The sequence below is a fragment of the Hyperolius riggenbachi genome, chromosome 8, assembly GCF_040937935.1.
Source record: "Hyperolius riggenbachi isolate aHypRig1 chromosome 8, aHypRig1.pri, whole genome shotgun sequence".
NCBI lineage: Eukaryota > Metazoa > Chordata > Amphibia > Anura > Hyperoliidae > Hyperolius > Hyperolius riggenbachi.
Genome location: NC_090653.1, coordinates 271,619,643 through 271,643,802, shown reverse-complemented (window position 1 = coordinate 271,643,802; position 24,160 = coordinate 271,619,643). Strand labels below are relative to the sequence as shown.

Genomic DNA, 24,160 nt, shown 5'->3' with positions numbered 1-24,160 from the left:
TTGCTTTTGCTCTCCTGGAGAAGGAAGGGAGGTCCCCTGTACTACAGTCTGAGATACCCATTGTCTATTGTCCACGGTTGGGGGCCAGTGTTTTACTCCTGCACCTTACACTTCTCTTTACTCTTTTGTGATGTATAGAGATGATCAATGAGATGTCAATTCCAGCTTGCACGGGAGGCTTCATGTAAACCATATAGGCCCTCTGGAATCTGACCAATTAAAATCAACAGGAAGTGCCGCTGATTGCCCTAGCTTCAAGCAGCACACATACAAGCCGGAATTGTCATCTTACTGATGGACGACATGGGATGGATACTCACTAGGAGAGCCTGATGCGCCGAATGCTGTGCCCGCTGCACCAAATGGATTCTTGTTGGCCGCTTCCTGGCTGGGTTTACCACCAAGACCGCTGAAGAATCCTCCACCCGCTGTGCTGCCGCTACTGGCACCAAACAGTCCTCCAGTGGAAGAAGCCTGCTGAAATAAACAGATTCAAGGGAGAAGGATCACTAATGAGAGATTTGAATTCGACTAAAGCATCAATTGAAGGGATACTTTAGGGGGGTCAGGGGAAAATGAGTTGAACTTACCCGGGGCTTCTAATGGTCCCCCGCAGGCATCCTGTGTTGGCGCAGCCACTCACCGATGCTCCGGCCCCGCCTCCGGTTCACTTCTGGAATTTCTGACTTTAAAGTCTGAAAACCACTGCGCCTGTGTTGCCATGTCCTCAATCCCGCTGATGTCATCAAGAGCGCACAGCGCAGGCCCAGTATGGTCTGTGTCTGCGCAGTACACTCCTGGTGACATCAGCGGGAGCGAGGACACGGGCGTGCAGGCGCAGTGGTTTTCTGACTTTAAAGTCAGAAATTCCAGAAGTGAACTGGAGGCGGGGCCGGAGCATTGGGGAGTGGCTGCGCCAACACAAGATGTCTGCGGGAGACCATTAGAAGCCCCGGGTAAGTTCAGCTCATTTTCCCCCGACCACCTACAGTGTCCCTTTAAAGAAATAATGAAACATATTAAACAGTCCAGCTAGCAGGGATGGATATACCAAAAGGCACTGTAGGCACGCGTCTAAAGGCGTCTGATGATAAAAAGCCGCTCACTCCCCTCCCAGAGTGCCTCCCCTTCTTCTATACGTAGAGTCCTGAGCAGAGTGTAAATGAGAGGTTACTCGTCCCGCCCTCGGCATTCCACTGATGAGGTCTCCCTTCAGTCAGGGGCATCTCTAACTACTTACTATTGAGGTTCCTCTAGGTACCGAATACTTGGAGGCACCTCTAGCTATTTAATATTGAGGCTACATCTGGCTACCTAATACTAAGGGGCACCTGTAGCTACCTATGACTGGCAAGGGATGCCTGGGAGAGGTAACAGGTGGGACAGCCAGCACACGTGTGGTGCAGTTTGGTGGGAGCTTTTGGGTTCATGGAAGGCGATGTGTAGGGTGCCAGGACATCTGTGCCTATAGGCTCCTGTGATGTAAATCCGGGCCTGCCAGCTAGTTATTATTTATACTGTTTTACTGAACATTTTAGACAAGTTTACTTTCCTCCTCAAGGCTTCCTTATGTAACAGGGAAAGTGTCACTATAACAGTCTTGTTTGAGGCTCACAAAGGATGGCAGAGGTCTGGAAAACCTAAAGACCTCCCAGAAAGAAAAGAAAAAGCACAGGAGGCACTAGGAGTCCCTTATGGGGTAGTAAGTTAAGATAATTGGTAAAGATGAAAAGAAGGGATGTGTGTTCAAATAGCATTGGTCGCTCTACAGCCTAAATGCAGTAGGGGGTCAATATGAGGGCTTGAAAACCAAAGTTGGCCCTAACTGTATATACTCAAGTACAAGTCTAGAAATGTAGGTCTGATTCACTTCATAAAAGTATAGGAGTCGACTTATAGACGAGTCACAGGCAGCACTGAGCACACTGAGTAATGTGTGTACTAATAGTGACATTCCCATTTGCAGCAATTTACCCTGTGGTAAGTGACACTTTGAGGAAAGGAAATGCCAAGAAAACACAAATCTGAAAGTCTTGGCCACAACAATTAACAACGAAAGGGGCTGGGGGGAAATACTGGGCTGCATGGAAGGGAGTAAATAATTGCAGCACTTGGGGGCCTGGAGGAGGTACTGGCTGCACTTAAGGGACAGGAGGGATTAATGGCTGCACTTAGTGAACCTCCGGACTAAAAATCTACTCAGCAGCACTGAAAAGGCTTGGTGTTTTTTTAACAGTTTCACAGCATCAGAACTTTGTTTTTCTTACCCAAGACTCATTCTTAGCTGCACAGAAGAAAACTGCCCGGGCATTTTTCCCCTGATGCTGTGCAAAGCATGATGGGATTTCTGATGATGTTTTTCTCCTTCTGCCGTTTTGGCGCAAATTAGTTTTTTTTAAATTTTGAATTTAAGATTTGAAGCCTAGAGCACGCAGCTGGGAGGGGTAATCAGGACACAGGACAGTTGGAACTGTGTCTCATGCTCCCGGTCACCTCCTTTCAACCAAAAAGATGGCTGCCCCCATGAAAAAGATGTCTGCCCCCATGCAATCACAAACATTTGCCTGTTTTAAAACAGGGTGGGTAAGAGAGATTACCTATCTACTTTAACATAATGAATGTAACTTAACCTCCTTGGCAGTAAGCCCGAGCTGAGCTCGGGGTATGCCGCTGCGGAGAATTTCTCAGGCCCTGGTGGGCCGATTTGGCTAATTTTTTTTTTAAAACACACAGCTAGCACTTTGCTAGCTGCGTGTCTTACCTGATCGCCGCCGATGCGCCGCTACCCGCCGCGGTACAGTCCCCCCCGCAATACCCCTTGCGCACCCTGGCCAATCGCCGCCAGGCTGCGCTATGGGGTGGATCGGGACTTCGTGTGACGTCACTATGTCGATGACGTCACTCCGTTCGTCGCCATGTCGACGGGGGAAGCCCTAAAGGAAATCCCGTTCAGAACGGGATTTCCTTATGGGCAAGTTCGCCGGCGGCGATCGGAGGGGTGGGAGGGACGCCGCAGGGAGGGGATGTAGCTAGCGTTAGGCTAGCTACATGGAAAAAAAAAAATTGGCTAAAAAAAAACCTCCCGCGGCAGTGCCAACCAACTGACCGCCAGGGAGGTTAATGACAGTATGTTTGTTTAGGCTGAAGTTCCCCTTTAAGGGACAGGAGGGGTTAATGGCAGCAATACTGTATGCAGTACAGTCATTAACCCCTCCTGGTCCCCAAGTGCAGTCATTAACTGCCGGGTAGACTTATACTGGAGTCAATAAAAATTCCAGCTTAAAGGGATACTGTAGGGGGTCGGGGGAAAATGAGCTGAACTTACCCGGGGCTTCTAGTGGTCCCCCGCAGACATCCTGTGCCCGCGCAGCCACTCCCCGATGCTCCGGCCTGCCTTCGGTTCACTTCTGGAATTTCAGACTTTAAAGTCAGAAAACCACTGCGCCTGCATTGCCGTGTCCTCGCTCCCGCTGATGTCACCAGGAGTGTACTGCGCAGACACAGACCATACTGGGCCTGCGCTGTGCGCTCTTGATGACATCAGTGGGATCGAGGACACGGCAACGCAGGCGCAGTGGTTTTCTGACTTTAAAGTCAGAAATTCCAGAAGTGAACCGGAGGCGGGGCTGGGGCACTGGTGAGTGGCTGCGCGGGCACAGGATGTCTCCGGGGGACCATTAGAAGCCCCGGGTAAGTTCAGCTCCTTTTCCCCCGACCCCCCCTACAGTATCCCTTTAAGAGGGTTGAATATTGGAGTCGACTTATACACGAGGTTGACTTGTATTTGACTAAATACGGTATTAGCGACCCCCACAGGGGGTTGTGATACAGATTGTGAGGAGATAAAACATAACTGGGGTAAAAAGGGATCATTTATTAGAAAAAAACACCAGGCGTGTTTTCGCAGGCCAGTGTAGGGTTTTAATGTAAGTTGATCACTTGGCTGGTGTTTTTTTCCTATGAACTATTCATCTTTGGGCCCCTCTTTCCCTCCCAATGTGGCTCGCAAAAGAAGGGTAGTGACCCACTCTGCTGCCTTATGGTGCGTACATATGCACAATGGCTGTCATCTGAAAGGATTGGGATTCAATCCCTCGATGAACAGTTCGGGAGCCCAGCACTCTATATATACCAGTGACACAGGAATAAAGGATGCAGAGGTCGCAACCACACCGGGGATCCTTGGCTCAGAGGGGACCTCCCTCAACCACAGTATTCGCTCCTTATTGGTTCTGTGCTGGTAATGATCACTTCTATAAATGCTTTGAATGATGATCATTAACGAGCTGTTCCCCACCCCCTGCTTGCACCTCTGACACTGTGGTTGTCCTTGGCAGGTTTTGGTGCCGCGTATCAATTGTTATGTATAGAGTGCTTGGGGGGGGATGTAAAACTGTATCATAGCTCATTAGCTACGCTACTGCTATATACTGCTAGCATAGTGATGCGTCTGTTGCTATAGAGGAGGAAGAAGAAAGGAAGGATGAGGAGGAGGAAGGATGAGGAGGAGAAACAATGCACTTGGGTCATTTAAAGATCTGGGATGCCCAATCATTAAACAAGCTTGGGAGGTAGACACCCTCAATTCTCAGCAGAGGCAGCTCCGAACAACCACCTCAGCAAAGCTTTATATGTGTGCAAAGTTACACCCCTTTCTTCTACCTGAATTTCTCCTGAGGAAATTGTGCTCCCGTTTCCTAAACGCTTATGAATCAGCCTGCAGTGGGCATCCTTTATTACCTTCCCCCACCTCGCAGGCTGCTTTAAACCACTTTTTTGGGTGTACTAGGGCAGAAGAGAGAAGGCAACCCCAGCTCAGGCTCCTCCCCCCGATCAGATGGCATTATCACAAGCAAACACTACAGAAGATACAGAACATTTAGATCATACTTTTCTCCTGGTGGACTCAAAGCGCCTCAGGGCTGCAACACTTTGGGCAAGGCTTCCTAATGAACCTGCATGCCCTAAGACTTCTTACTGTTTCATAGAAGGTTTTTTTTTGTTTTGTTTTTAGACATTTGCAGAATCTCACTTAGACAGCTGCATAACAATAGGTCACTGGGTTAAATGCTCATACGATACTTGAGCCATTATAACTACATAGTGAAAGAGTCACAGGGAAGTCACTGAAAACGTTTACCAAGCTCAGTAGCCGGGAATATAAACCTACCTGTCCGAAGACGCCGGTTCCACTGTTCTGCGGTTGGCCAAATACCGATCCGGGGGCGCTGGCTCCAAATCCTGTAATTAAGAGGGGATCTGTATCTAATGCACGAATATAGTCACAAGGCAATGCTCATTGTGTAGTGTTCCATTACCATCTAATCATATGAGATATTAAAAGATGCTGACGTATAGAGAAATCATTGAAGAGAACCCAAGATTTTTTGGGGGGGGGGGGGGGCAGATGGGACACAGAGGCATGCTCTCTGCCTCATGACATGCCTCTGTCTCCCAACCGCCACTCTCTGCCTCCCCCCCCCCCCCCCCACTGCCGTGATATAGCCCCCTCCCCCGACATTAGCGACAATATTTGTCACCTTCTCGGAGGTAAACACAGGGGAGAGGGATTCCCTGTTCAAAACGCCCACCAGGGGTGTTGCTGCAGGGTTTGCAGAGCTGCCATTGGGCAGCTCTCTCTCGCTGGCCGCGCCCCTTGCCACTCCCCCGCCTCCCTGCACACTGTTAATGTGAGAGAATGAATCTCTCATTCCAGCGTTGTGACCCAGAGGTCACGAAAGTGAAAGTGGGCCATTGCGGCACACAGGATCGGTGGAGAGCCGCGATTTTTGTAGACTACCTGATCCGCTCAGCCCCCTGGATCAGGTAGGCTAGTTTTGTTTTTTTTTCATTTCAGGATCCCACCTTGGGCTCTCTATGTACTGAAAGAAATGTAATGAATAATATTGCTTTTTTTTTTAACATAATTTATAAATGATTTAGTCAGTGTTTGCCCATAACATCTTTCCTCACCCTTATTCAGGGCGGTTTTACGTCTTTTTTTTTTGCGTTGCGATATGGATGCAATTCCCCTGCCGCATCCCACCATAACACAAATATATTACCCTGTGACAGAGTACACTGACAGGGTCATATGCATAGCTCCGCCCCCGCTCTGACTGGGCAGAAAGTACAACACTGGGACTCCCACTGGTCCACGGATGCGTGTCGAGACGCACCACGCTCAGTAGTTTACACTACGCACGTTGCCCATAGACTATCATTACCATAAGCACTATTAGTCCGGTCCGGTGCAGCTATGTGTAATGTTTGTTTACTGAGAGTTCTAAAGCCAGTACAAAATGTACCTGGTCTCCCAGAATACTCTGGGAGAAGAATTCCGCACAGCTAAACAGCCTAGGCTAAGCATCACTAGGAGGTCAGGGCTTGGTGCATGTATATTATATGTAGGCTACCAGACTGAGGGTGAGGACTGCAGCTCCCTTGACATCAGCCTGACCTCGTATCCAGACTGTAAATAAGGGTCAAGAAAGATTGTACAATGGCCACACACTGACTAAATTAATTAAGTAATGTAAAAAATAAGCAATTTATTAATTACGTTATATTTAGTAATGTTCCTCATAAAGTGGACCTGAACTCAACACTACTTATCTGCTTTAAAAGATAAGCAATAGCATAATAACCTTTAGAGAATTATTTGTTACAGCTGATCCTGCAATAAATCTGTAGTGTCTACTTCCTGCTTTCATGGAAGAAGACATATTGTTAACATCCCCTGCTTACAAATTAGCTGCTCTGCCGTGGAAGAGGATATTCCTGAGCGGACACCGCTGAGAGATCAAAATATTGTGGTGATTAGTCACAGATGAGGGGGAATTAGACATGCTAAACTCTCTAAATACACACAGAGTGCATTTCTCTGTTTTTCTTCTGTTCTGTGCAAGAGATCAGGTCCACTCTAAGGGCTCAAACCCACTAGCAGCCTTTTCTAAGCGCTAGTGATTTGGAAAAGCTCTTACTAATGCAATGCTATGGGGGATTTTTATACAATCGCATTGCATTAGTGGGATCACACCCATGGCATTACATTAGCAAGAGCTTTTCAAAGTGCTCAGAAAGCCACTCCTAGTGGGTTCCAGGCCTCAAGGACACCTGCTGAGAAAAATTTTAATCCAGAGGAAAAGGGCCACTTTACCTTACCAATGATAATGATGCTGTGTGTAGCGTGGGACAGTGATGGAAAAGGAGAGCCAGTCCTTAAAGTGAACCAGAGACGAAGCACCCTCATGTATTTTACCATATATATCAGTGGGAACATTAGAGAAAACACCTACCCTGCTCTGTTTCATTCTTTACTGCTCAGCCTGCTTCTCATCAGCCCTGATAAAATCCCCCACTGAGCATTCAGTCTGGCTTTGCTCAGGAATCATTATAGCTGAGTCTGTTTACTCTGATGTCTTTTCGAGCCCAAGCCTGCCCCCTTTTGGCTCTGCTATGACTCATCTATAATGATTCCTGAGCAAAGCCAGACTGAATGCTCAGTGGGGGATTTTATCAGGGCTGATAACAAGCAGGCTGAGCAGTGAAGGATGAAGCAGAGAGCAGGGTAGGTGTTCTCTCTAATGTTCCCACTGATATATATGGTAAAATACATGAGGGTGCTTCGTCTCTTCACAGTCTGCAATATTTTCTATGTAGTTCCACACTCTCTCACATCATTACTTTAAAGAGGACCTGAACTCTTGCACAGGACAGAAGGAAAATACAGAGAAATGCACCCTGTATGTATTTAGAGAGTTTAGCCCAGGGGCCCCAAAACTTTTTCGGTCAAGGGCCGGGTCAACATATTTCAGACTGCTGGGGGGCCGGAACATACATAAAATGATGAAAAACATTACATTGAATCTAGGTATTGATTCCCCCAATCATGCCCAGAGGAGAACTCCCAGCAGCAGCCATTCAGTCATGTGGCGACCAAGGAAGGCCTTTGTGCGCCAGAGAGTGAAGCATACCGAGGTGACAACCTGCCGACCAGTTGGACAACAGCATCACCTGGTGCAGAATTGGATTAAAAGCAAGCGAATAACTGTTCGCTGGCTTCTACAGTATGTGGATGGGTGGTGTCAGCACTGCTATTCTATATGTGGGCCACCAATATTTAAAGGTGCAGTGGGCCGCATCTATAAGTTATACATTTTGTGTTTGGGGGCCATTAAAAAAAAGCCTCTGGGGGGCCACATTCAGCCCGTAGTTTGAGGACCAGTGGTTTAGCCTGTCCCTTATCTATAATTCTCCCTTATCTGCTAGTAATGAGCCACTGTAATTTGAGCTGTCAGCTCTGTCTGATTTGTGGTGAGGTTTGGGGCATTCAGACAGGCTTTATGTAAACACAGGGGGTTAACCATTTATGTGCTCCCAGGAAATCAGGAAGTAACTACACTGCAGAATGGTCAAATCTGCCCATCACTGCTAAATGTATGGCCACATTTAGTATGCAGACACACAGTGCTTTCTGAGCACTTTTCTGACCATCAGTGCTTTCTGAGCAGTTTTTATAAAACCGCTCCCCCGTGACTTGCATTAAAATTGAGGTAAAATTGAAGCGATAGCAATTTTACAAAAAATTGCGATCAGGGCAAGTCAATGAAAGGATTTTTTTTTCAAAAAAAAGCACTGATGGTCAGAAAAGCACTCAAAGTGTGTCTACAGCCTTAGAGCAGCTTAAAGCCATGACAGGCTGTCAGCCATCAGGTGTGCATGGCTTCAGCTGAGAGGGCGATCACGGTCTTCTCTGCATGACCATAAGAGTGAAGGGGGCGTGGTTCAGACTGACAGAGTGAGCAGCCAGCGGTAGGTCACGGAAGAGAAAAGGACGAGGGTCTATGAATTTTCATTTTTGTTAAATTACCAGTGATTTAGAATACAGTACTGCTCTGTTAATATTAATATGCGCCTTAATGGGGCTTTGTGACCTACCATAAGGATCGCACAACTCTATGTAGATGCCAATGCTGGACCTTATTGAAGTGCAAATCCAACGATCCAAAGAAAGAATCTGCACACATACAATCAGGAACCGTGCTTTACCCTGTATTGTTCCATCACATGAGTATCACACCGTCTGACTGCTGAAGTTGCAATGGTCAATGGAAAAATAATACAAGGTTTCTGATTGTCTGTGTGCGGAGTCTTTCTTTGGATCGTTGCCTCAATGACTTTATCCTCCTTTCAGTTTTTATGAGAACGAGAAAAGTCAACAAAGTTCCTTACCTGACTGTCCAAAACCGAATGCAGAGGAGGATGTGGTGGTTGTAGCTGCACCTGCACTACCAAAAACAGAATTGCCTTGTCCAAAGGTGGAAGTCTGACCGAAAGCTGGTGCACTGCTCTGCCCAAACAGTCCACCACCACCTGATGTGGGAGTGTTACTGGGGCTTGATGGTAGCCGAAATGAGAATGTACTTGCACTGTTGGTGTTGGCAGAACTTCCAAATAAGCTACCACTACCTGCGCTACTGGCCGCCGCTGTAGAGGTAGCTGGCTGGCCAAAGACTGGCTGTGACCCAAATCCGGACTGTGCAAAGGAGAAACTGCTGGCGGAGGAGGCAGGAGTTTTCCAGAAAGAGGTTGTCTGACCAAAAGCAGGCTGTCCAAAACCTCCACTGCTGTTTGCAGTGCCAAAAACTGAGGTGCCAAATGCAGAAGCGGTATTTCCAGATGTGCTCGTTGTGCTGGCTGGCTGCCCAAATGCAGGAGTAACTGTACCAGCTGCAGAGACCTGGCCAAAAACCGGGGTGGCAGTTGTAGATGGGGCAGGTGTAGCAGCTACAGGAGGCTGGCCAAAGGCAGAGACTGTTGCCGTGCTCTCTGCAGGTGCCGACGTGACCTGTGTGTTGGCTTGACCTAAAGAAGGAGTTGAAGTGACCAGCAATGGAGGCTGAGAAGGAGGGCCTTCAGAAGCGGTGCTTGCAGGAGCTGGCAACGGGCTGGCAGATACAGGTGTGGTAGATGTGACAGGAACATTTAAACCTGTAATTGCTGCGGCTGGAAATATGGAAGCAGGTGGCGTCCCTGGCTTAGTTTCCGTAGCAGGTTGGGATTTAGCCCCTGTAGTTACAGCTACAGGAACTGAGGGCACAGTTCTTCCAGTGGTTGAGAGTGACAGTGCTGCAATCAGTTCTTTACTTCCTTCTGTTGGAGCAGCTAGTAATGCCTGTAACTGTGAAGGAGGAGCTGTAGGCTCATTTGTGAGCTTTTCAGATTCCATCTGCTTGACATCCACAGAGGCTGAGATGACTCCTGCAGTAGTGCTGGTGGCAGCAGCCACTGTGGTTGCAGAAGGCACAGCTGAAGCTAAAGGAGCAATAAAACCACCAAAACTCAAAGGAGCTGGAGCCGTTGATGAAGCTTCCAGTCCAGGAGTCGTGGTGGATTGTGGTGCAAAGGAGAAGCTTTGCTTGGGGCCACTTGGATTGAAGATGCCAGATATCGTCGTACTAGGAAACTTCATATTACCGAACACCAAGCCTGATGAGCTACTTGCAGCTGATGCTGGTTCTGAAGGCTTTGAGGGCTGAAATCCCCCAATGCTCACCACAGGAGAAAGTCCTGGCGGTTTAACGGGCTGAAGTAATGGGGTGACTTTCGGAGGTTCTGTCTTGGGTACTTCCTCAGCTTGGCCAACCCTCAACCCAGAGAAGCTGCCCAAAGTCTCTCCACTGGTAAAGCTCTGTGTGGCACCATCCATGGGCTTAGCTGCTGAACCAGCACTAATGGGCACTGTTGAAATAGGTGGTGGTGTTTGGGCTGAAGGTGTCTTGGCGCTCATAGAGTCTGTGGAAACAGCAGTCAGGGCAGTGGTGGTTACAGCTGCTGCTGGCTTTGGAGAACCAAACTGGCCAAACTGGAACTTGGCTGCAGGATCGGACATAAATGAAGACGGCTGGCTCAATTCCTTTACTGGAAAACAAAAATAAAATGGTTAAGAAATACATCTGATGACTACCACTCTTGCTGCTGAATGCAAAAGAGTATAAAGTATTAACCTGCTTGTGCTTCCACAAACAGCTTGGATACACAGCGGTCTGCAGGACCTTCTTTATAAGAAACCTGAACAGAGAGGAAGCTCGAGGCTGCCATCTTTAAAGTACCACTAGCGCGAAAAAAGTAGGCAGTTAAAATCTGACAGAACCAAAAGGTTTTTTGGCCAGTCCATCTCCTCATGGGGGATTCTCAGGATTTTCAAAAGCATTTCCTGAACAGCAGTTTAAATGCCAAAATAGTAAGATGCCAGCCAGCCTCCCTGCTCACTCGCACACTATATTGTCAGTTAGACTTTGCAACTACTGTTCAGGAAATGTTGTTCAAAAAAACTCCCTGAGAATCTCCCATGAGGAGATGGACTGGCCCACAACCTGTCGGTTCTGTCAGCTTTTAACTGACTACTTTTTTTTACGATAGTGGTCCTTTAACATTTAAAGGGAACCTAAAGCAAAGTTTCCATATTTATTTCCTTTTAAGCAATATCAGTTGCCTGGCATCCTGCTGATCTCTTTGGCTGCAATAGTGTCTGAATAACACACCTGAAACAAGCATGCAGCTAACCCAGTCAGACTTCAGAGCACCTAATATGCATGCTTGTTAAGGGCCTATGGATATAATTTAGCAGGAAAGCCAGGCAATATGTATTGTTTAAAAGGAAAGACATATGGCAGCTTCTATATCCCTCTCGCTTTAGGTTCACTTTAAATAAAAAAAACAGCTGAGTAGGGAGGGTCAATGAGATGCAAATAATTTTGAGTTGATGCAGCATTAAAGTGGATCCGAGGTGAACGTTTACTCATTACATAATTGTGTTCCTTTCCTATTGTTTAGAGGGCATTCCTCAACCAAATACTTTTTTGTTTTAATACTCGAATTCCCTATAAACGAAATAAGCCCCACCCACAGGTTCAGAGAGCCTTGGCAGTAGCAAGGGCTCATGGGAGCTCAGTCTGGCAGGAGGAGGGCGAGGTGTTACTAGCCATTGATTTCAGAGGCAGAGGGGAGGAGGAGAGGGGATTAGGCTGATGGCTCAAGATACAGATAAGCCTGCCTCTGTGTAATGTTTACAAACAACAACATGGCTGCTGTCACTGTATCACAGGAATAAATAATCATATTCTACTAAAGCTGTTTGCAGCTAGATTTGCTGTGTAAACTATCTAATCTTTAGATAAGATACATAGACAAGTTACTTGTTATAGTTAGTTATTCATCTCAGATCCACTTTAAGCACATTTTGTATGGAAATTTATGCAGATTGAAAATGAACCAATAAAATCCTGCTGAGGTAAAATTTGATTAATACATTTTCAAGCTGCATACATTTGCATCCAAAATTTGCATAATCCTGCATCAACTTAAAATTTGCATCTCATAGACCATCCCTATTGCTCGAGTTACATGCAATCACATAATTAGAAGCAGCATGTATCCCACATAGTAACACCAGATACTAACTTGTTCTGATCCAGAGATCCAGAAAGCATTAGAGGAATAGGATCACTATCAGGAGAAAAGCCTGAAAAAAAGTTTAACCAACTCGATGTAGTAAGGACAGGTTCACTTGGGTGCTCTGCTCGACGCTCAAGTGCTGTCCATTCAAAAGAATGGACAGTCACGGTGCGCAAAAATCGCATTCAATCCAGATTTTCCCATTGTCTGGTCGTAGCGTCCAGGATCACCTAAGAGGCGCCCTTTCATTTCAACCTTCGGGGATCAAAAACGCCAAACGACGGGAAGGGCCAATGAAGGCTGCCACATGCTTTGCTGCTCGCTAGCAGGGAAGCATTTTAGCGAGGTGCCACGGGATGCAGTGTGGACCGGCCCTATAAAAATGATAAATGACTTGTCCTGGCGATCTCCTGCCAAGATTCAGAACCTTGCCTAGCCTCTCCAGCTGCATCTGCTATCCATTGCTGCTGTGGATCTCCACATATCAGTCCCTAAGCGAAGATCACCGGGCAGTTTGTAGAGAGATCCCACCACAGGGAGAGTTGCGTACATATGTCCCAGGGAGTATGGATCCTGCAGACAGAAAAATTCTCTATCATGGACAGCTGACCTACAAGCATCCAGCTTGAGCAGAGAATTTCCACACATAGCAATATTTTTAGATCATCACTAGGGGTGGATTCAGGCTATGCCGGATCAAGCCCGCATTATTATTGCACGGATACACGGTCTCTACGGAGAGGAGGAGTTCTGTCAGATGATTTATCAACAGGGATATGTGAGGGAGCAGGCTGGTGTTGTACTTTTCTGGTTGAACTTGATGGACGTATGTCTTTTTTCAATCCAAATAACTATGTAACTATGATTGGTATCGTACGGAGCTTGTTATTTTTAAAAAGTCAAAAATTAGGCGGAAAGGCTTTTTTTCTTAAACAGCTAAAATTATGTCAAAAGTATTAAATATTGCCCAGATTACAATTTGATTATGCAGTGGTGTTTGAAAGTTTTTCACACACTACAGTTTAACTTTTTTTTTTATTAAAACATTTTTAAACAAGTCCTAAAATTCAATGAATAAAACTAAACAGCTAAACAAATGAAAAAAATAATGCATGTTTTCTGCCAGCCCTGACCCTCAACTATATCTGTTCTTTGCCAGCCCTGGCCTCGGCCTATGACCCTATTTCTGTCCTCTACCAGCCCTGACCACAACTACATCTATTGCCCACCAACCCTGATCTCAGCCTCTGACCCCATTTCTGTCCTCTTCCAGCATTGACCTCAACTATATCTGTTCTCTGCCAGCCCTGACCTCAGCCTTTCACCCTATCTCTGTCCTTTTCCTGTCCTCAATTACATCTATTCTCCACCAACCCGGACCTCAGTCTCTGATCCTGACCTATTTGTCCTCTTCCAGCCTTGACCTCACCTACATCTGTTCTCTGCCAGCCCTGACCTTGGCCTCTGACTAGGGCTGTACTCTGCTTGATATTTTAATTTTTTGAATTTCACCTGTAGTTGAGGTCAAGGCTGGCAAACGTTTAATTTATTTCAGCAATTCTGAACCACACTGAAAGACCATTTAAAGGTTCAGGAACCCTTTGCAGGTGTTTTGGATGAATTAGACGATGAGACTGATATTTTGAGCCTAGAATATTCAACTTTTTCACAATATTCTATCTTAGGACTGGTGCACACCAAGAGCATTTCGGATCGCTTTTTAAAAACCGCTAGTGTTTTCACAAGCGCTTGGCTAATGGATTTGAATGGGATAGATCGCACCACAGCGATGTGATTTTTTCCCAAATGCAGGTCCTGCAGCATTTCTGAGGTGACTCAGTCTCGATGTTAGAGGAAAGTTGAAAATTGCTCTAAAAAGTGCTAGAACAGAACGATTTTTCAAGCGTTTTTTTTTTTTAAAAGCTGTACACTTACAGTTCTACTGTACAAAAATAAAAAAAATTGGTAAGCCAAAACGCTCCAGAAAATCGCTAGGCACATGCCTGAAATCGCTTTGAAAAATAGCTTAAAAACGCTTCGCGTTTGCGATTACGCTAGCGCTTTTACGCGCGCACTGACTTTTTGAGATTTTAATTTTGCGATTTTCATAAGCTGTAAGTCATAATCATCAAAATTATAACAAATAAAGGCTTGAAATATCTGAATTTGCATGTAATGAGTCTATTTCATATATTACCATAGTTTCACCTTTTACATTGAATTACTGACATAAATGAACTTTTACTCGATATTCTAATTTTTCGAGTTTCACCTGTACATTTGTTCTCGGTTAGCCCTGACCTCTGATCCTGGCCATGTCTGTTCTCTGTTAGCCCTGACCTCAGCCTCTGATCCTGGCTATGTCTGTTCCCTGCCAGCCCTGACCTCGGCCTCTGATCCTGGTTATGCCTGTTCCCTGCCAGCCCTAACCTTGGCCTCTGATCCTGGCTATGTCTGTTCTCTGCCAGCCCTGACCTCGGCCTCTGATCCTGGCTATGTCTGTTCTCTGCCAGCCCTGACCTCGGCCTCTGATCCTGGCTATGTCTGTTCTCTGCCAGCCCTGACCTCTGCCTCTGATCCTGGCTATGTCTGTTCTCTGTTAGCCCTGACCTCGGCCTCTGATCCTGGCTATGTCTGTTCTCTGCCAGCCCTGACCTCGGCCTCTGATCCTGGCTATGCCTGTTCTCTGCCAGCCCTGACCTCGGCTTCTGATCCTGGCTATGTCTGTTCTGTGTTAGCCCTGGCCTCTGATCCTGGCTATGTCTGTTCTCTGCCAGCCCTGACCTCGGCCTCTGATCCTGGCTATGTCTGTTCTCTGCCAGCCCTGACCTCTGCCTCTGATCCTGGCTATGTGTGTTCTCTGCCAGCCCTGACCTCGGCCTCTGATCCAGACTATGGGCTCTATTCACAATACTTCTCATAAAGGACTTATTTATCACCTAATTGATAAAAACAACCGTTCAGTATATTTACTAGCAAAATCCTAACAAAGTAAGTTGTTCCTGATTAACTTCATTTCAATATTACTTTTCTTACCTTAATTATATTATATTTTTGCTCTTTGGGAGCTTAAAAATGTAACATAGATAAGGTGAAAGCAGGAAAACAGGTGAGAAAGCTTTGTGAATCATACCCATATATTTCTGTTCTCTGCCAGCCCTGACCTCTGCCTCTGACCTTGACTATGTCTGTTCTCTTCTAGCCCTGACCTCTGCCTATGTCTTTTCTCTGCCAGCTCTGACCTCTGCCTCTGACAATGTCTGTTCTCTGCTAGCCCTGACCTCAGCCTCTGATCCAGACTATGTCAATTCTCTGAGTAAAAGGAGAATCAGCCTGGAGCATCACAATAATAAAAACTTCTTCATTCCTTCCAATGAGAAAAAGTTTCCATGTTTAAAAGACGAGCAATCGCACACTTACAAGCCGACACAGGCAGTGAAAAGAAGGTGTAGGAGGAATTTTGGTCAACATTTCATCCACAACTCAGATCTTCCTCACGAAAGCCCTGTGGACTTGACAAAGCCCTAAATTGTGGGTGAAGTGTTGACCAAGATTCCTGCGACACCTCCTTGTCGCTGCCTGTGCCTGTTTGTGTGTGCTATTGCTTGTCTTTTAAACATGCATTAAATCTTTTATTCACTGGAAGGAATAAACAGGAAGCTTTATTATTGATGTGATGCTTCAGGCTGTTACTTCTCTACACATATTATTGATATTTCAGTTTTTGAAGCCGATGACTTCGCCAGCAAATGAATGATGAAATATGCACTTCCTTTGACACGTTAGACTAGTAAAGCTGAATCCAGTAAGGTGTGTATGGCATGCTCTGTTTGCCTTTTGGCATAATTTAAGTTTGTTCTCTACCAGCCCTAGCCTGAACTACGTCCGTTCTCCGCCAGCCCTGACCTCAGCCTCTGACGCTGACTATGTCTGTGCTCTGCCAGCCCTGACCACTGCCTGTGACCCCGACTATCTCTGTTCTCCGCCAGCCCTAGCCTAAACTACATCTGTTGTCCTTCAACCGACCTCTACCTCTAACCCTGACTATGTCTGTACTCCGCTAGCCCTGACTATGTCTATTCTCTGCCAACCCTGACCTTAGCATGTGACCCTGACTATGTCTGCTCTCTGCAAACCCTGACCTCAGCCTCTGACCTCAATTAAGTCTGTCCTCTTCCAACATGTTTTCCCTGCCAACACAGAATTCGGCTTCTGTAAGGTTGGCAACCTATCTCCACTTCGGGCAGGTTCTAGAGAAGGTTAGTAACCAAATAGGTCCTTATCAAATTAACTTTTCTAAGGGCAATGCATTTAAGGAACCCCGAGATAAAAAAACGTGTGAAAACAGAGGCCATACATAGGTGTCGGTAAAATTGCAAACACTTACTGATTTGTCGGTTCTATACCGAGAGACTGTCTGCTTGTAAATCGGTCCTCCGGTATAGGTTGCGACTAGAGTAAATCGGCGACCTTCAAACCAGATCTAGTTGTGCATGCGCAGTGTGTCCGCCATCATTGTCCACACTCCCTATGTGTGCGCAACACATTGAGCAGTTATGGTGAAGGCACTGACAGACTGCGCGGCACTACTAGATCCAGTGGCCTATACCGGACCAATTTGCAAGCAAGCAGAGCCTCTCGGGAGAGAAAAGACACCTCAATTCATGTCTGCAAATGTGCCGACATCTATGTATGGCCTCTGTCTCTCCTTGTTTTGTTCGGCTTGGTATTCTTTTAAGGGTCCAGCTTTCTGTAGGTGAGGCACATACCCTGAACATAAAGCATTGTGCTAAACAAATAACGATGACTTACCTTGAGTACTACCCAGGGCGGGTGAAGGAGCAGAGGATGGAGCTACAGAACCCATGCTGAACACACCACTGAAAGACAAACCACATAATATTGAAAGCTATAGCCAATACACAGCAATGAATTATTGGAGAGAGGTTTCCCACATGTACTGACATCACATACAAGGGGCGGGGTCACGTGGTACAGGTGCCCCCAGCAGCAATGAAGAAAGACACCAACCACAAGAGGAGGTGCGCCTGCAACAATCTGCACAACACGAGGGGTACACGTTTGACATGGGGGTCCGTGCAGCCGACCAAGCCCTTTCAAGCAAAATCTAGCCACAACGCTTGATTGATTGATTTTTTAGATCTGATTTCAGTCAGAAAATCAATCAAAATTATGATCGGCAGCCATGTTGTGGCATTGATCTCTGGGAAATTAGATCATAAGTATTGAATCTTCTGGATATTGATGAGACAAATTGAACAATAAATGGACACCTTAACCCTTTCCCACACAATCCAATCCAGTCCAATCCAGTTTTTACTGGAGTTAAACTTTAATCTTAAAGGGAACCTGAACTAAGTAAAATGATTTCAAATAAACACATGACTTAGCTGCAAATTAATATTCCATACTAACCTCACCTTCAGTTCCTCTCAGAAGCTCACCATTTTCGCCTTACAGTGATCTCTTCCAGTTCTGACAATATTTTGTCAGAACTGAAATAGACCAGTTGCTGTCAGTTATATGTCAGCAGCTGTCAGTTACAACTGAATGTTCAATGTAATGTCCATGTTTCCCTATGGCTCAAGTGGGTGATATTACAGTTCAACACTATGCTGACGTGGAAGCGGTTATGGGGTAATAGCCATTTTCAAAATGGAGGACAGAGACATTGATCGCAGTGGACAAACGGGACGCAGGAGAGGAGAAAGAGATTGAGGAGTAGATTACACAGGAGGTAAGTATGACATGTTTATGTTTATTTGGACTTTTAATTTTCAGTTCAGGTTCTCTTTAAACCCTCCAAGATTCCACCTCCCTGCCAGTTGATGCCACATTCCTGTGCGCACATAACTAGCAGGTGCATCAGTCTGACAATAAGCATTGTTGGGCATGCAGTGCTAAGTGTTCTGCAGTTACGCTTGAATCAAGGACTTTGATACAAAGTAATAAAATAATGACTATGCACACATATGTGGGGGGTTTGAAGAAATGAGCGGTGTACATTGAAACATGGATAGATGTTCATGTTCATGCATTCATCTATCAAAAAATTGATTGCATCAATCAATTTCGATAACATAAAATCAATCATAAAACCAAATGCAATTCTTCTCATCAAACAATCTTTTAACCACTTGCCGACCGCACGCTTATACCGTGCGTCGGCAAAGTGGCAGCTGCAGGACCAGCGACGCAGTACTGCGTCGCCAGCTGCAGGCTGATTAATCCTGCTGCTTCCTGTCAATTCACGGCGGGGGGCTCCGTGAATAGCCTGCGGGCCGCCGATGGCGGCTCGCAGGCTAAATCTAAACACAAGCGGAAATAATCCGCTTTGTTTACATTGTACGGCGCTGCTGCGCAGCAGCGCCGTAAGGCAGATCGGCGATCCCCGGCCAATCAGCGGCCGGGGATCGCCGCCATGTGACAGGGGACGTCCTGTCACTGGCTGCACAGGACGGATAGCGTCCTGTGCAGCCCGGATCACCGGGGAGGGGACAGGTAAAAGAGGGAGGGGGGAATTTCGCCGCGGAGGGGGGCTTTGAGGTGCCCCCCCCGCTAAATGCCTGCAGGCAGGAGCGATCAGACCCCCCCTGCACATCATCCCCATAGGGGGGAAAAAAGGGGGGCGATCTGATCGCTCTGTGTGCCCTCTGATCTGTGCTGGGGGCTGCAGAGCCCACCCAGCACAGATCCCATTAAACAGAGCTGGTCCTTAAGGGGGGGTAAAGGGTGGGTCCTCAAGTGGTTAAAAGAGAATCTGTAAAAAAAAAAAAAAAAGAGCCCCTGGGGGTACTTCCTTCAGGAGAGGGTAGCCTATGGATCCTAATGAGGCTCCCCCATCCTCCGCCCCTCAGTTCCAGCTCTGTCAGCCACAGAAAGTCTTGTCAGCGGTGCTGGGTTCCAGGCTCATAACAGTGCTATGTAAGCCTTGTGCAGGTGCAGTTGCAGCTTTCCTTTGGGCTCAGGTGGAAATAGAGCTTGATCAGATCGGCTCTACTACGCAGTAACGTGGTTTCTGGGCCCACGCAGTAGAGCGGATCCAATGGGGTTCGGCCATCTCTGCCTGCGCCCAAACAAAACCTGCTACTGCGCGAGGCTCACATAGGACTGTTATGATCCTGAAGCCGAGGGGCTGACAGCGTTAGAACGGAGGAAGGCTGGGGGAAGCCTTATTAGGATCCAGAGGCTTCCCCCTCCCGAGGTAAATACCCCACAGGGGCTCTTTTTTTTTCTTACAGATCCTCTTTAAATTCACTAATTTGCTTTTTGTTTTTTTTAGGAGGAAAAGTTTGTAGAGGCGGAAAATTAAAATAATTTGACAGATCTTTTGCTTTGACCACACAGTCCCCAATCTTTCAATCGTTGACTGATTTGCTAGTTAGATGGGTTCATAAGATCACCTTACTAGGATAATAATTGTACAGATATCCAGCATTTCGCCTCTCCTCCCCAATCCTAAGTGCTACATGAGCATATAGGGCCCTCTTGACCTAGGTAAAGCCATATGTAGAATTTGGGGAGGAGTCACCCCATTTTAATGAAGCTGGCAGGAGTTGTAATCCTAACGCAGACAAAAGGTGGTAGAAATAATAGGGGTTAATCACAAGTACTTATTTACACGTTTTCTGCTTCACCCCACGCCCCTTTCTTCCACACGCTTCTATTTCATGCACATCCTGGGCTGTAGTTTTGTTCAGAACAGTATTACCTGTGAACTGCTGCTTACTAATCCTGTCACCATTATCACATGACTAGAAATGGGCCAATTGAGGAAGAAGCTTAGTGAAAGGCGAAAGGGAGGGCACCGATTGTAATTATAGTGCCAAATGAAAATGGTTAACCTTCCTGGCGGTATGCCGCGCAGGAAGATATGTCAGCCCCTGGTGGGGAAATTTGCGCACTTTAAACTGCTGTACGCGTAGCTAGCACTTTGCAGCTCGATCGCCGCCGCTCTGCGGCCAATGCCCGGACCAATGAGTTCCGGGCAGCGCTATGGGCTGGATCGGAGGCGGCTGACGTCCATGACGTCATTCCGATCGTCGCCATGGCGACAGGAGAAGCCAAACAGGGGAGCGCGTTATATACGCGTTCCCCTGTTTGCTTTTGATGCCGGCGACGATCGCACTAGAGGGACACATGCGCCCTCTAGTGTTGTTTCATGTAGCTACCACTGGTAGCTTTACATGAAACAAAAAAACAAAACAAAAAAAAAAACTAAAAAAAAAGGATTTTTGCCTAAGTTAATAACGAAAGCAGTACTACTAAGCAGTAGAAAATCTTACCGATTTTACTACAACTTAACCTAACCCTACTCTTACACAGAACCCTCCACTACTGATGCCTAACCCTATCCTCCCCCAGTGGTGCCTAACCCTAAGACCCCTCCCTGGCGGTGTCTAACTCCCCGCACAAACACCCTTCCTGACGCCTAACCGCCCCACACCCGCACAATCACCCTTACAAATGTAAAATGTATACATACAAACGATAAAACATTTTGATAAAGTTTAATTTGTACATACAAACGAAACAGAAAGCAGAGCTTTTCCCTGTAGCATTTAATCATATTCCTGGTTTCATTTTCAAACCAGCACTGTCACAATGACAAGTGTAAGAAGGGAAATTATCTTGGGGTAACCAGCAGGGATTTTATCAGATACGGAAGTGCAATTGCAGCAGACAGGCTTCCTGTGTCCATATGCACATGGAAAATGGGGAAAACCAAGCAAACAGCTGGCAAGTGCTTCTCATTCAATACATATTAAAGCTCTAGCTTCAGCATATATTTTATAACCTTCATTTCAGAGAAATGCTATTGAAAAAGAAACGTTTTAGCTGTGTAAATTGCAAAAGTTCTGGTTGCAAATGGTCACCAGGACTAGGGATGGTCAGAAATGTAGCACGGTGGCGTAGTGGTTAGCGTTCTCGCCTTGCAGCGCTGGGTCCCCAGCCAGGTCAACAACTGCAAGGAGTTTGTATGTTCTTCCCGTGTCTGAGTGGGTTTCCTCCAGGCACTAAGTTTTCCTCCCACATCCCAAAAAAATACAGATACGTTAATTGGCTCCCCCCTAAATTGGCCCTAGACTACAATACATACACTACTTGATACATACATAGACTTATGACTATGGTAGGGATTAGAGCAGGGGTCTCAAACTCAATTTACCCGGGGGCCGCAGGAGGCAAAGTCAGGATGAGGCTGGGCCGCATAAGGGAGTTCACGTGTCCCCGCCGCAAAACGAGGGCTGCAGAGCCCCCAAATTGCCCCGGGGGCAATCCGCCGGCATTTCCTGGAAGGGGCAGAGCTTTCAGCTTCAGCTCTGCCCCTCCTGACGTCAATCGCGGCGGATCGCCGCCTCTGCCCGCCCACTCTAAACATAAAAAAAAAAATTGGGAAAATAGGAAAAAATGCCAGGAATCTTCATACAGCCATATTACGGCTGTATAGCGATACCTGGCCAAAGCGCTGCGGCTGCGTATGGACCCCCTGGAAACTCTGTCAGGAAATGTATTGCTCTTTCTTTTGATACATGTAAAATTACACTACCGTTAGGCTTGCTACTAAAAGTGACATTTACCGCATTTAAAAGTATACTATTTTCCTTCGAAACTTTAAAATCGATTTTCTCAAAAACTATAAGGTCTTTTTGAAAAATTGTTTTTTCCTCTTATTCCTAATGATCTCCTTAACATATCCTGCAAATTTAGGGTTTCTAGCATTTAAGGTGGATTTGCTATTAACCATTAAAGTCGGCGGGTTTTTAAATGTGTATTTTTTTCCTTTGCAACTTTAAAATCGATTTTCTCAAAAACTATAAGGCAGATTTGAAAATTTTTTTTTTCCTCTTGTAGCCACTGGGGGCCCCTACAAGCTCTGGGGCCTTGGGGCCACAAAATATTGTATCGCGGGCCGCAAATGGCCCGCGGGCCGCGAGTTTGAGACCCCTGGATTAGAGTGTGAGCCCCTCTGAGGGACGCCTAGTGACAAGACAATAAACGCTGTACAGCGCTGCGTAATATGTAGGCACTATATAAATATTTAAATAAAATATATACCCGATTCCAATTCTGTGGAAATTCTGATTTCTGCCAATGCCGATTTCAGTTTTTCTGAGGAGTGTTTTATCAGTCATTTTTTGCATCAGAAAATCAGAGAATGCAAAAAATGAAGAAAAAAACGGATATCGGAAAAATGGAAAATCAGTGTTGTGATTGGTCTAAAATTACCCCGGTGATCCCATTTTTGCAGAAAAATTTTGCCTTCTCTGATTGGTCCAGTGTTCCCGAGGTCTGTGATTGGGCTAAAAATTACTGAGTTGCAGTAAATCGAATTGCCGCGGAATTCCGATTTCCATATTGCGGAAATTTCAATTCCGCAGAATCCAAATGAGGATTCCTAACCAGGACTACACACCTTCACTCTTCTCTCGTTCCCATACAAAGCATGACTGTCAGTAGCTAAGGAGGTGTGGCTGCAGTGGGAACTGTGCCCCACCCATGACATTAACCTCGTCACTGCTGGCGACAGGTGAACACAGGAAGGGAAGTGGGCAGTGCATGGGAGCAGTAAGCATTTGACAAAGCAGACCTGGCTACTAGGGATCAGTGTTGCCAACTCATCCCTTTAATTACTAGCACATGAATTATACAGGTTTCGTGGCTAGGTAGATGCAGTTAAGGCACTGATTGTGTGTAAGTAGCCCCAGAACCTGTATAACTTAGATCTGTCAATAATTAAAGGGATGAGTTGGCAACACTGCTAGAGATGGTCAATAAGATGCAAATAATTCACAGTTGATCCTAAATTATATGCTAATTTTATGCAAATACATGTAGCTTGACAATGGACCAATCAAATACCGCCAAAGCAGCATTTGATTGGTCCATTTTTTTTTTCATTATACGTTTTTTTTATTGAAGTATACATGAAATATATAGCATACATCATAAGGTGGTATACATATTGTCACTTACAAATATCAAATAACAGGACTCTGCAATGACATGAGGAAGGGGATAATGATTGACCTAAGAAATATAGCAAACATCACTAACCCTAACATCACCCTGAGGGTGGTTAGGGAGTGCTATTGATATTATACTTAACTGACGGCCTGATTGGTCCATTTTAATATAATGGTACAGTGGTTTGAAAAATGATTCGGCCCTCTTGAAGTTTTCCACATTATTACTGCCACAAACATGAATCAATTTTATTGGAATTCCACATGATAAACCAATACAAAGTGGTGTACATGTGAGAGGTGGAACGAAAATCATACATGATTCCAAATTTTTTTTTATCAAATAAATAACTTCAAAGTTGGGTGTGCGTAATTATTCAGCCCCCTTTGGTCTGAGGGCAGTCAGTTGCCCAAAGACATTGTCTGATGAGTGCTAATGACTAAACAAAGTGCACCTGTGTGCAATCTAATGTCAGTACAAATACAGCTGCTCTGTGATGGCCTCAGAGGTTGTCTAAGGGCTGGTGCACACCTGAGCGGTTCTGAAGCGTTTTTTAAAACACCTACAGGGGGAAAACCGCTTGGCTAATGAAAGTGAATGGGATGGTGCACACCAGAGCGGGTCGTTTTTTCCACCAACGCAAACTCCCGGGCTGCAGCATTTTTTAGATTTCTGAGGCGTTTCTACCTCAATGTTAAAGTATAGGAAAGTG

The 24,160-nt window shown here is 46.0% G+C and overlaps 1 protein-coding gene across 4 annotated transcripts in view; it reads right to left on the bottom strand.

Moving 5' to 3' along the window:
- The window catches only part of NUP214 (nucleoporin 214), a 174,090-nt gene that overhangs the window by 27,473 nt on the left and 122,457 nt on the right, over positions 1–24,160 (bottom strand). For 3 of the 4 annotated variants that reach the window (XM_068248857.1, XM_068248861.1, XM_068248860.1), the window contains exons 28-31: positions 17,272–17,339; positions 9,235–10,923; positions 5,171–5,241; positions 321–477 (exon numbers count right to left, since the gene is read on the bottom strand). In XM_068248857.1, the coding sequence (XP_068104958.1) occupies positions 321–477; positions 5,171–5,241; positions 9,235–10,923; positions 17,272–17,339 (1,985 nt within the window). The remainder of the gene's footprint in view (positions 1–320; positions 478–5,170; positions 5,242–9,234; positions 10,924–17,271; positions 17,340–24,160) is intronic. The other variant, XM_068248859.1, reaches the window with a different exon arrangement.